The following is a 12,104-nucleotide window of genomic DNA, read 5'->3' as shown; positions in this document are numbered from 1 at the left end:
CCACATTATTAAACTCATAGTCCTGAGATTGTGTGTGTGTGTGTGTGTGTGTGTGTGTGTGCACGAACCTGGTGGAAATGGGAACAGGTGGCCTCCTCCACACAGGTGTGCTAGGGACACACAGTGGCCACCCAGGCAGCCCGCTCTCCTTGCCCTCCTCGGAGGGCTGCACAAGGATTAGGTTCCTCCCAGCCCCAGGCACAGGGTAGAGGGACTTCTTAGGTTCTAGGTGTTCCTTTGGTTGAGTCAGAAATGAATGACATGATGAGGAGATGTTGAAAATAGCCCCCTTAGTTACTAAGACATGAAGGTCTTTGCTTCAGGAGAGTGGCAGCATCCAGGGGCCAGGTTAGCCTGCTGGTTGAGGGCAGGCCCTGGAGGCAGAGAGACCCCTCAGCCTGGATCGAGTCCTCCTCCTCCCACTAGAGGCCGAGCACAGTGTTCTGGCCAGCCCTCCGCACAGCTTGTAGTTGCAAGGGCATGTCTGTCTGCTTCCAGCAGAATAAGGTCAGCGCACAGCCCTTCGGTCTTCCAGCAAAGGAGATGCAAGATTACTTCTGGAGCTTTTTTGAACTTTTTGGAAGGGAGAAAAAATGTGGTGTTGAGGCCTTTTAGGAGGCTTTTTGGTTTGATTGAGATCCTTATAAAATGTAGGTCTCTTGTACAAGGAGGGAAACTTGGGGCCAGTCTCTGAAGTGCTTAGTCTGTCATCTGTTGTGTTCTAGGCATTTGAGCTGGCGACGGGAGATTATTTGTTTGAGCCGCATTCTGGAGAGGACTATTCCAGAGACGAAGGTGAGTATTGCTGCCTGCCCGTACCTCAGTGTGGGGCTCCTGCCTGAGGGTCCTGAAGTTCTGGAGAGTGTTACATCTTGTTCTGAAATAGAGCTATGTATTGGTTTTTGAACACCAAGTTCAGATGATTTTTTTTTTTAATCTTGAAGCCCCTTCAGTGACGGGGAATGGGCAGAGCCTCCTGGAGAGCCCTCCCTCCTGCTGCCCACAGGCCCCGGCCCAGCCGCCGGGGAGGACAGGCTGTACAGAGCCCGGGCCTCTGAGTTCCTTTTGCCCACTGATCCGCTGCTTGTTTTCCTCTCCTGTTTGGGAGCTGAGCTGAAACCCAGGGAATTTGTGCTTGAACCCCATCTGTGAACCGGGCCATCTCTATGCTGAGTTGCTTGCGATGCTGGGTGGCCTGGGATGTGCTGGTATCCATCACCGTTAATGCTCCAGATGGTGCCTGAGGCCTGCCAGTCCCAGAGGCCTCTGCATGGGTGTGCTGCAAACATTGTTGATTTGAATCTATTTCTGAGTTTTTACTAATTTCAGTTTCTCCCTCTTTTACCCCCTCCTTCCCTTTGCCCCGCCCATTCCCATACCCTTTTTTCTCTCCTTTGTAGACCACATAGCCCACATCATAGAGCTGCTGGGCAGTATCCCAAGGCACTTTGCTCTGTCTGGAAAATACTCTCGGGAATTCTTCAATCGCAGAGGTAGTACCTCTTCTTTTTGAAAAGTGCCACGATGCAGACAGAAACGGAATAGCAGCTACTGGTTTCAGCATTCATGGTGACTCAGGCATTTCTCCTAAATTTATAAAGCAGCCGGCAGAATTCGGTGCCGGTTTAAGAGCTGAGAGGAAAACTGCACGTGGGCCAGTGCTGCACCACCTGTGCGTCAGCTCCTCCGAGGGTCCTGGGCCCGGTGCCTGCACCAGCCGCACGGCGGAGCCAGTGCTTTTGCTGCTCAGGTGCTCGGTTTCTGTCTGCGGGTGGTGGTCACGTCTGCATGCAGTGTGCTGATTAAACTGTCGTGTGTTTCTGTTTTGCTGGTAATGTTTCCCAATGCAGATCACATAGCATTGATCATTGAACTGCTGGGGAAAATCCCTCGACAATTCGCTATGTTGGGGAAATACTCCAAGGAGTTTTTCACCAGAAAAGGTAACGGTACTTATGCAACACTAATTTCAGCATAATCCTCTCCCAAAAGGAGAAATTATGCTTTTGCATTTGGGCATTGGAGAAAAACCTGGACTTTCACAGCTGGGGAATTCTACTGAAGAAAGCTCCCAAGAAATAAACCTGAGTGAACCATCTGATCCTGTGGAGTAAGAATTTTGTAAGAGACAACCTTCCTAAAATCTTTTATCTCCTTCACACCTCTTCTCTCCTGCTCTGAGTACCAATCTGTGTATTAAAGTATTTATAAGAGGAGTTAAGTAAACGTTAGAAACCAGCTAAACTTACCTTTACGTTTTCCGTGCTGTGCATGGAGCTGGAGCGTTCCTGCACTGGAGCAGCGGCGGCCCAGAGCCTTGCCTTAGTGACCCCCACTGCTGTCCGCTTTGATCTGTCTGAGGTGTGTCTGCAGTGGGTACAGGCCTGTGATATCCATTGAGCTCAATTCCTGCAAATCCGCTCCTGTTCTCCCATTGTAGGACCTCACACCTGTATTATAAGTGATTTTACTTTAATATTATTGTTCTTATTGATCCTTCCTTGGCATGGCCTTGAACAGCTGTTTCTTTGCCCTGTATAGTCAGTCCCCTTATTAGTGATCAATTTTCAAAAATCCCAGGGAATTATTTTTAAAGAGCCCCTTCCCAGTGCTTTAGTCTTTTGTGTGAGTATAGTTAGTCCTCTTAATTCATGATTTTTCAGCTTAATTTTTTTATTGTTGTTAGAACCTTTAAAATTGATGTGACCAGAACATGGAGTTAAAGAAATTCCTGAAAATCCCAGATACTCTCTGTCCCCTGCCCTAACCTGACTTGTTGCACCAATTTGACATTTTATTTTCCTATGAGATAAAGGAATTCTTGTAGAGTAGTTACCCCTATTTTTTGTTGTTAATTCTCACCCAAGGATATTTTCCCATTGTTTTTTAGAAAGAGTGGATGGGAAGGGAGAGACAGAGGGAGAAACATTGATGTGAGAGAGGTACATTGATTGGTTGCCTCCCGCAAGCGCCCTGATTAGGGCCGGGGATCGGGGATCGAGCCTGCAACCAAGGTACATGTCCTTGACTGGAATTGAACCCGGGACCCTTCAGTCCGCAGGCTGACCCTCTATCCACTGAGCCAAACCAGCTAGGCTAGAGTAGTTATCCTTTATTATACACTTGGGTGATGTTCAGCTCACCATCCCTGTTTTGTCCTGTAGGTTTTATTTCCCTGTTAAATATACAGGAGAACTGAGAACTAACCATGGGAAGATGTTCATCTGCTCCACTTCCTGGAGCACATTGACCACAACGGAGCTTTTCTGGGATCACCCAGTGGGCAACCTGTGATATGTGAAACTAGATGCAGTTATTTTTTTACTACCTTTTTAAGGCTTACCACAGGAAAAAGAATTGTCAGGGAAAATGATTTATCAGACAACCGGTATTCATTTTGGTTCTGAGACTCTGGTCTTCAAGTCTGGGCCACAAGAATGAGAGAGAAAGTTCCCCTGTCCACCCGCAGGCTCACAGCCAGGCCTCTGAGCAGCCTGAGGCCACCTGTGCTCTGGGTGGTGCTGCCCTGAGGCGCCAGGCACCACACTTGCTGAAGACCAGCCCAGCAGCTGCTGCGGGCCTGCACCCTCTCCTCACCTTGTGGGCTGCCTTCAGAAGGCAGGCTGAGGAGGGCTGCCTAGTGAACTGATGTCGGATGGTGGTGGGTTTCAGCTCAGAGCTCCCTCCCTGTTCAAGGGCCCTTCAATGCTGGAAGCTGGCTTTCAGGTTGGCCTTTGCATCAGCACCCCGGCACCTGGGATGCTCCTGGTCTGTGCCCATTCCTGCCTGTGCACAGACAAGTGTAAAGTTCTCCATTGTCATGGCATGTGCTTTAGGGCTTGGCTTGCATATGCGGTTCTTTTTGAGGTGCTTGTTTAAAGGTGACCTGCAGAGTTGAAATGCATTTAGCATTCTTGGTGTAAAAACTCATGCTTGTCCCAGGATTTGCCTTCATAGTCCCCATATGTGGTGTAAAAACTCATAATTCTGGAATATTATAATTTTATGGACAGAATAACATATTTCCCTTCACAAATCACTTAATATTTAAGAGACATAATGGAAGTACTTCACTTTTTTTTCCTAAAAAGTAACCTGATAATCTGGGACTGTCGGACACAGTCCCAGTCCCAAAGCCTTCACTCCGGAGGAGCCCTCCCACAGGCCTTTCCGCGGCTCTCTGTGGCTCTGTCAGGTGACTGCCCTGGGCTGCTGAGGCAGCCGGTGGCAGGGCGCCCCTCTAGTAAGTAGCCTCGCTGCTCTCCTGTTTGCACACATATGTGTGAGAGCTGATGATGATAGGCTTGAAGGGAGAAAGGCTTAAAAAATGAAGACCATCACCATGAAGTGTCATTAAGTGCCTACTGGCAAAATTTGTTTCAGCAAAACATACCTTGGTATATTTTCCTAAGAGAAAAAATTGTCAAGGCAAAAAAATTCTATAACTTATGTGGGAGCCACTTACGTATTTTATTTTTATAGTAAGTGGTGGCGGTGCAGGTGCTGTTTCTTGTGTGTTATTTGCAGGGCTGGAGCTGTACGGGGACTGGAGGCCTGACTCCTCCGATGAGCCTGTACTTACCATTTCTGCCAGGGGTAGATCTCCACGTTTGGGAGCTGAGGGTCTGTTTTTAACCTTTGTCAGCTGGTTATAAGACAGCATTTCTTATCATTGAGTTAAATGTAAGAATGTGTACATGTAATCATAGGGCATGGGCGAGTTTATTTCATGTTTTTGTTATTGTAGTTTTTTGGCATCATGTATTTTTTCCCACCTATCTACATATTCTTTTTAGAGGCAATTCAGTATTCTGTTATATTGCAACATTATTCTGTCTTCAGTGCCTACTGGTGTTTAGGATTATTCTGCATGTTTTCCTGCTATAGGCAGCATATTTGCACATACAATTTTTTATGTGCGATTTACCTGGTCGTATGTTAGATATTTTAGGCTGTTTGGGAATATTTTTATCAGTTTGTGGTACTAGTTAGGTCTGAATAGTTTTCACAGCCTTTAAGCACTGAATTGTTTTCATCACTGTTATGCAGACTTTAAGTCATCTTTGGGGTAATCCATATTTTCCCTAAAGAGTGTACATACTTTCATGCCTCTTGATGGATTTTTGTTCCTGTAAAAACTAGGATCCTCGGGACTACATGTCTCGGTTGTTCTGGGCAGACAGTGCCTCTGGGTAGTTTCATTCATTCCAAACCTGGAAAGTATTTCTTCTAAGTCAGAATAGATGAGTGTAAATAGAGTCCGTCCCCCCGTTACCAGAGAGCTTGTCTTAGCCTGTTATGTGTGAGCTTTCTCCCCTTGCTTGGATGAGATCAGCAGTCACTATAGAATCAATAGAGCTGCATTATGGAAAATACAGAAAAAACACACACACAATCTTATTACAATGCTGGTATGGGGGGCACATGTTTTATATCCTTATGGGCACTTTGAAGATCACTCTTGTGATCAACGTGCAGAACTTAGTTTTCACGTTCATTCTTTTACTACCAAACATTTTACCATATAATTCCATGTTATTAAGTAGTATTAAATAATACTCATCAAGTAGGTATACCAAGGTTGTTGTTTTTAAGCACTATTCTCCTATTACTGAGCATTTGAAATATTGCAAGTATATATACTTTTGCAGTATGCATATTTGGGAGGTGTGTGTGCCAGGGTTTATTTTCTTAGGCTGGTCCCTAAAACTGGAATTTTGGTTTAAAGGAGATGAACATTCATGATTGCTCAGACTTTGTATGAGGGTGGCAGGCCCACTTCCCCTGTATCAATAGACCTGCCCTGCAGACTGGAAGCTCCACTCCATCCCCAGTCCTCACGAGAGAGCCAGAAGCTGTAAGAACAGATTTTTTAAAAAATATATTTTTATGGATTTGAAAGAGAAAGGGAGAGGGAGAGAGAGAGAAACATCAGTGATAAGAGCAAATCATTGATCGGCTACCTCCTGCATGCCCCCCACTGGGGATCGAGCCTGCAACCCAGGCATGTGCCCCCACTGGGAATCGAACTGTCACCTCCTGGTTCATAGGTCGACGCTCAGCCACTGAGCCATGCTGGCTGTGCTAGATGTTTTTATTCAGAATTCTGTGCGCAATCATGATTACAACTCTGTAGACATAGCAGCTCATAACAATGTACATTGAAAGAGTATAGACTCGAAGAAAAGGTCCCTGTGGTGGGATTACAGTCACTTCTGTGTTTATAATTTTTTAAAAATATAGTTTATTGATTTTTTTTTTTTTACAGCGAGGAAAGGAGAGTTATAGAGAGTTAGAAACATTGATGAGAGAGAAACAACGATCAGCTGCCTCCTGCACATCCCCTACTGGGGATGTGCCCACAACCAAGGTGTACATGCCCTTGACCGGAATCGAACCTGGGACCCTTCAGTCCACAGGCTGATGCTCCATCCTCTGAGCCAAACCAGTTAGGGCTGTGTTTATAATTTTTTGAAATGTTCTTTTATTTTCTTTATTATTAAAGAAAGAGGAAGAGTGTTTCTAAATGGAGTTGAATAAGTGGGTGAAACAGACAAAGCCTTCTAAGGCCTCTGTAAGCACAAAACTGGATGTCTGTTAATGCATATCATTGATAAAATTCACTGCGTTGGTTAAACTGTGAAAGGGGAGAAATTGGCCCTGGCATGAGGTGTGCCCATAGGGTGCCCTCAGGACTCTGGCTTGCTGTGGGCCCGAGAGGGTGTGGGGTGGAGTTTAGCTTGTCTGTGTGCTTGGACAGGCGCCCATGGAGGCCTCTCTACGGGCAGGGGTGGCTATCTGTGAAGATTTCTAACAGGTAGAGAAAACGAGTTAATCATAATGAAAGTTTTCCTAGGGCAGTTTGGCTTAAAGATAACTTTTTCTCCTATTATGAAAAAGGCGTTTACAGTTACTGCCCATTTACTAGCTTATTAGTCATTCTGTTATGTCCACGGGGCTGCTTGAGTTATACTGCAGCCAGCACAGTTTGAAAAGAATAACTTCAAGGTTTATAAATGGATGCCCTGATATCTTAGATTTTACAACAAGTGTGTAGAAAGGAATGGTATTTGATACATGTTGGCATCTAGAGCTGTGCTGCCTCGTAGAGTAGCCACAAGCTACTTACATTTAAACACATTAAAGCTGAAGTTCCTTAGCCACATGACCACATTTCAAGTGCTCAGAAGCCACAGCCAGCCTGCAGCTGTCCACTGGAGTGCAGATGAAGTTCCTCGCTACCATCACAGGACGTTCTCTTGAATAGCACTGTTCTAAAGAGAAAGATGCCTTTTTCTTTTGCGTGGTAACATGCGATATAGTGGCCCATGGAGTTTAAATAGTATATATCTTAAAGCTTTTTCTAAGCAAATTTGCAAGTTGCAAAAAATACCAAATGGGAGTGGGAGTACCTCCATCAGTTTTGCAAATGGAAACCTCTTGGGCACACTCACCAGGCCCTCCTCATTTAAAGAAACCTAGAATCATGTGAACGAACTAGTCCCTGTTAAATTAATGCCTATTTACATTGGCCAAGCTTACTTGTAGATGACACGCTCATGTACATGTAATGATTATTCTTGAGGAGAAAAGCTGGCCTCTTCGTTGTTGCATAGTGTTAAGCAGGTAGGTGTCTGCTTCATTGGAAAGAGCCCGCCTAGACCAACAGTAGGAAATGCACACTTGGAGCTTTCCTGACATGTCCGGTTTCCCCTGCAGGAGAACTGCGGCACATCACCAAGCTGAAGCCCTGGAGCCTCTTTGATGTACTTGTGGAAAAGTATGGGTGGCCCCATGAAGATGCTGCACAGTTTACAGATTTCCTGATTCCGATGTTAGAAATGGTTCCAGAAAAACGAGCCTCAGCTGGCGAATGCCTTCGGCATCCTTGGCTGAATTCTTAGCAGATTCTACAAATATAGCATTCTGAGCTAGCAAATGTTTTCCAGTACATTGGACCTAAACGGTGACTCTCATTCTTTTAACAGGATTACAAGTGAGCTGGCTTCATCCTCAGACCTTTATTTTGCTTTGAGGTACTGTTGTTTGACATTTTGCTTTTGTGCACTGTGATCCTGGGGAAGGGTAGTCTTTTATCTTCAGCTTAGTAGCTTACTGACCCACTTTCTTCTGGAAACAATACCACGTCTCTAAGCATTGTTTCTTGTGTGACATTCAAATGTCAGTTTGTTTTTTGAAAGAAAAATACTTTCCCCCTTGTGTTTTGGCAGGTTTTGTAACTATTTATGAAGAAATATTTTAGCTGAATACTATATAATTTACAATCTTAAGAAATTATCAAGTTGGAACCAAGAAATAGCAAGGAAATGTACAATTTTATCTTCTGGCAAAGGGACGTCATTCCTGTATTATAGTGTATGTAAATGCACCCTGTAAATGTTAATTTCCATTAAATATAGGATGGGAACTCCAATTTCAGAAAAGTTACCAGGTCTTGAGTGCTTTGTAGCCTAAGTTGCATGTAGTGGACTTAGCTCCAGGGAGTTGTACAAACTTCATTCCATAACAGTCCTTTTTCTGTGGATTTTAAACAGAGTGGCTCTGGGTTATGTCATTGCCTATATGGCACCTAAAGAGAGAAAAAAACATACTTCCCATTCTAAAGTACGTTTTATAGTTTAGCATTCCTTTTCCTATTTTTGCATATTTTAAAAGTACTTTTAAGAAAAAAGCAGCAATTACCCTTTTAAAATGTGATGGCCTGGTACCATGTGGTGTTGCCTCCTCCAAACACTGTAAGTTAAAGTCTACGTAGATTAAACTGGACAAGAGAAACATGTTCAGTGTGTGAAATGAAAAATATATATTTTTGGAAAATTTTGCTCGTGTTTGTCTAGAACCAAGGTATGGTATATGCAATTTGCAGTGTAATGGGCAGAATATGAACAACTCAGAGGTAACAGTGATCACGTTCATTCTGTAGGCACTTTTATGTGTGACTACAAGTTTTACTAGTTTTATTGTCTTTTTGTGCATTGAAGTTGAGAAAATGATTTTCCCTTTGCAGGTTGCACACAGTTTTGTTTATCATTTCCTTAAAATTGTAGAATCCGGGACACAAACCATAGTAGGCAATACAATTTTAGGATGTAATATATGAGGTCTATTTAGCCTCTTTTAGAAGTCAGTGGATTGAATGCCAGTTTTTTTTTTTTTTAATTTTACATTTAAGGTGCCTCCTTTTTCTTGACTTTGTCTATTAACATTTATCCATATGCCTTTGCAATAACTAGATTGTGAAAAGAGAACAAGTGTTGTAACAATAATCCATTGTTTGAGGTGCTTGCAGTTGTTTTAAAAATTAAAGTGTTTTTGGGTTTTTTTTTCCCCCCAGACAACGCCTTGGTCATTGGCCTATATTTGAATCCACAGAATGAACAAACATTTGCCATCCTTTTAGTGTAGTGTACCCAAAACTAAAGTAAATATCAACATTCCTAATGTAGTTCTATAACATGAATTAAGGTTTTATACAAGGAAGTCACTCATTGTTTTGTAAGGGTACAGAATATGGATTTAGAGAAGATGCTGCAGTATGGATTTAATACCTAGGATCTCAATGATCCCTTTTCATTTATGTTTAATGAAAAACATTACTTATACTTTGAGTATTACAAATTCTCTTTTTCAACAGTGTTCACTGTGAGGGAAAAATACATATAATCCTCTTTGGAGTGAGCATTATGTCACCTATTACTGTGAGGTGGAACATCCTGTTCATTTATGAAATGTGCTTGTACGTTTTTCTAATGAGGCTATAGGTTATCAGATAGGTTCTATGACATGGTGGCTGTAGACCAGCGATGCTATCCAACATTACCATAGGAACCATAATTTTTATCAGGGCTATAGCACACTTGAATGAAATTTATCTAATGCAGTTTTGGCTGTTAGAAAATTAACTAGTTTATGAATTTTGGAAGGATCTGTCCCTCATGATAAAATAGTCCACCTAGTTTACAATGTAAAAAACAATTATTCTTGCCCTGGCCAGGTGGCTCAGTTGGTTGGAGCGTTGTCCTGTACACCAAAAGGTTGCAGGTTTGATTCCTGGTCAGGGCACATACCTAGGTGTGGGTTTGATCCCCAGTCAGGGCACATACAGGAAGTAACAGATGGATGTTTCCCTCTCGCATCAATGTTTCTCTCTCTCCCTCCCTTCCCCTCTCTCTCTGAAATCAGTGGAAACACATCTTCTAGTGAAGATTTTTAAAAAATGAAACAATTGCTCTATAAAGAATATACATTTGTTTTAGGTATAGCGTGGTTTTTAGCAGATTCTTGGTGACTTAATGATAATGCATATAAGCTAAAGAACTGCCGGTAATGCAAAACACTATAGCCAGTGATTTTAGTTGAATGTTCTATCTTTCCCTCTAGTCCATATAAAGTCTTCATGGAAAAATGACAAGCAGTGGATTATAGCAGATTCAGAAGCTGGCTGTCTGGAAATTAGAACTTCCCAAAGGCAGAGAAAAGGTCAATATAAGAGCTTCAAAAAAGCATACATTTTTAAAGGTGAAAACTGATTTACTAACTTGCTTCTTCCTTTACCTGGATCATCTGTATCTAGTTAACATAACTACTGGTTTCTGCTGGGGTAGAGAGCTTCAGTTTATATCTACAGTTGAAATTAATTCCTAAATTTCATCTTTTTCTTCCATTAATTTTTTTAACTTTAATGAAATTTTGGTAAAGTATTTTGAGACTGTATGCATCCTTCATTATCAAATCAAATAATTATATAAGATTCTGCAGTTAACAGAAAAAGTTCTATATACATTATTTATTGAGTAGGCAATCCATGAGGAATTAAAAATCCTTTAAAGAGATGAAGCTGTTTCACTATGCTTAGTTTAACTTTGTTCTAGTGTTTGAAACTGTCTGGTTGGATAATGTGAAGCCATTTCTTCTTGGACAAGTGTTTCTTTTGGTAAAGTAGAATTTTGTTCGATAAAGGCAAGGGTGGTAAAGTTGACCCAAGTTCTCCTAAAGCTTGAAGCTGGTTAGGATTGATCTCTAAACACAGCTGTGTTAATGTACTATCATTAGCTATTTTCAAAAGGAAATGGAAATTAAAAGTGTATAACATGACTTACAGTATTGACAAATCTTAGTCATTTTAGTCTGTTCATGTTTTTCTTCAATGCACAGAATTTGTATACTGTGCCAAATTATGTCAAGTAATTGGATGAGGAAAGAAGTGTTGACAAATAGTGTCATTACTATTGGTTGTACTTAATTAATCTCCTGAAAGGTAGAGAACAAAAGAAGAAGCATTTTTTATTTTTCCAAAATAACTAGCATTTTATATTTCTGCAGTAAAATGTTCACTTTGAGAGAACTAAGAATAATGCCTTTTTCCTTTAAATTTTGTACACCCCCCAAAAATTTTAATTTCCTATTTTCTAAAATTCCAAAACAAGACAGTAAATGTTAAATTAAGGTTTTTCAAACAATTCTGATTAATCAACAGGACATTTCAGTCTTGTTTTTAAAATGTACAAGTTAGATGTTCCTGTGTGTTTAGGCAAATACTCAATATTGTGAAACAGTTGTAAATTATAGTCTACTAGAGGCCTAGTGCATGCCATTAGTGCACTGGGAGAGAGGGTTCCTCAGTCCCCGGCCTGCGCCCTCTTGTAGTCTGGGACCCCTCGGGGAGCCGGCCTAAGCCATCAGTCGGACATCCTTAGCGCTGCCATGGAGGCGGGTAGAGGCGCTCGCCAGCCGTGAGCCCGGCTTCTGGCTGAGCAGTGCTCCCTCTGTGGGAGCGCACTGACCATCAGGGGGGCAGCTCTTGTGTTGAGCGTCTGCCCCCTGGTGGTCAGTGCACGTCATAGCGACTGGTCATTCGGTGTTTGGTTGATTTGCATATTAGCCTTTTATTATATAGGATAAGGGTATCTGTGCAACGGTATGGGTTCAGTCTGTGTGAGGTCAGATATAGTGTACAGAGCATTTACATAACCTAGTTTCCTGTCGCTCCTGCTCCTGAACACTGACCAGCAGAAGCATTACAGGAACAACCCTCACTGCTTCTTGACGCTTGCTGCAGTCCACCTGAGGTAGTAGTTGCTAAG

The 12,104-nt window shown here is 42.4% G+C and overlaps 1 protein-coding gene across 5 annotated transcripts in view; it reads left to right on the top strand.

Moving 5' to 3' along the window:
- The window catches only part of SRPK2 (SRSF protein kinase 2), a 243,726-nt gene extending 231,657 nt beyond the window's left edge, over nucleotides 1-12,069 (top strand). For 2 of the 5 annotated variants that reach the window (XM_079785845.1, XM_079785844.1), the window contains exons 14-17: nucleotides 726-795; nucleotides 1,401-1,493; nucleotides 1,851-1,943; nucleotides 7,720-12,069. In XM_079785845.1, coding sequence (XP_079641971.1) covers nucleotides 726-795; nucleotides 1,401-1,493; nucleotides 1,851-1,943; nucleotides 7,720-7,904 — 441 coding nt within the window. In that variant the 3' untranslated portion in view covers nucleotides 7,905-12,069. The other 3 variants (XM_079785841.1, XM_079785842.1, XM_079785843.1) reach the window with 2 other exon arrangements.
- Nucleotides 12,070-12,104: the final 35 nt, after the last annotated feature.

The sequence above is a fragment of the Cnephaeus nilssonii genome, assembly GCF_951640355.1.
Source record: "Cnephaeus nilssonii genome assembly, chromosome: 12".
NCBI classification, from domain to species: Eukaryota; Metazoa; Chordata; class Mammalia; order Chiroptera; family Vespertilionidae; genus Cnephaeus; species Cnephaeus nilssonii.
This window is presented reverse-complemented; position numbering and strand designations above follow the sequence as displayed.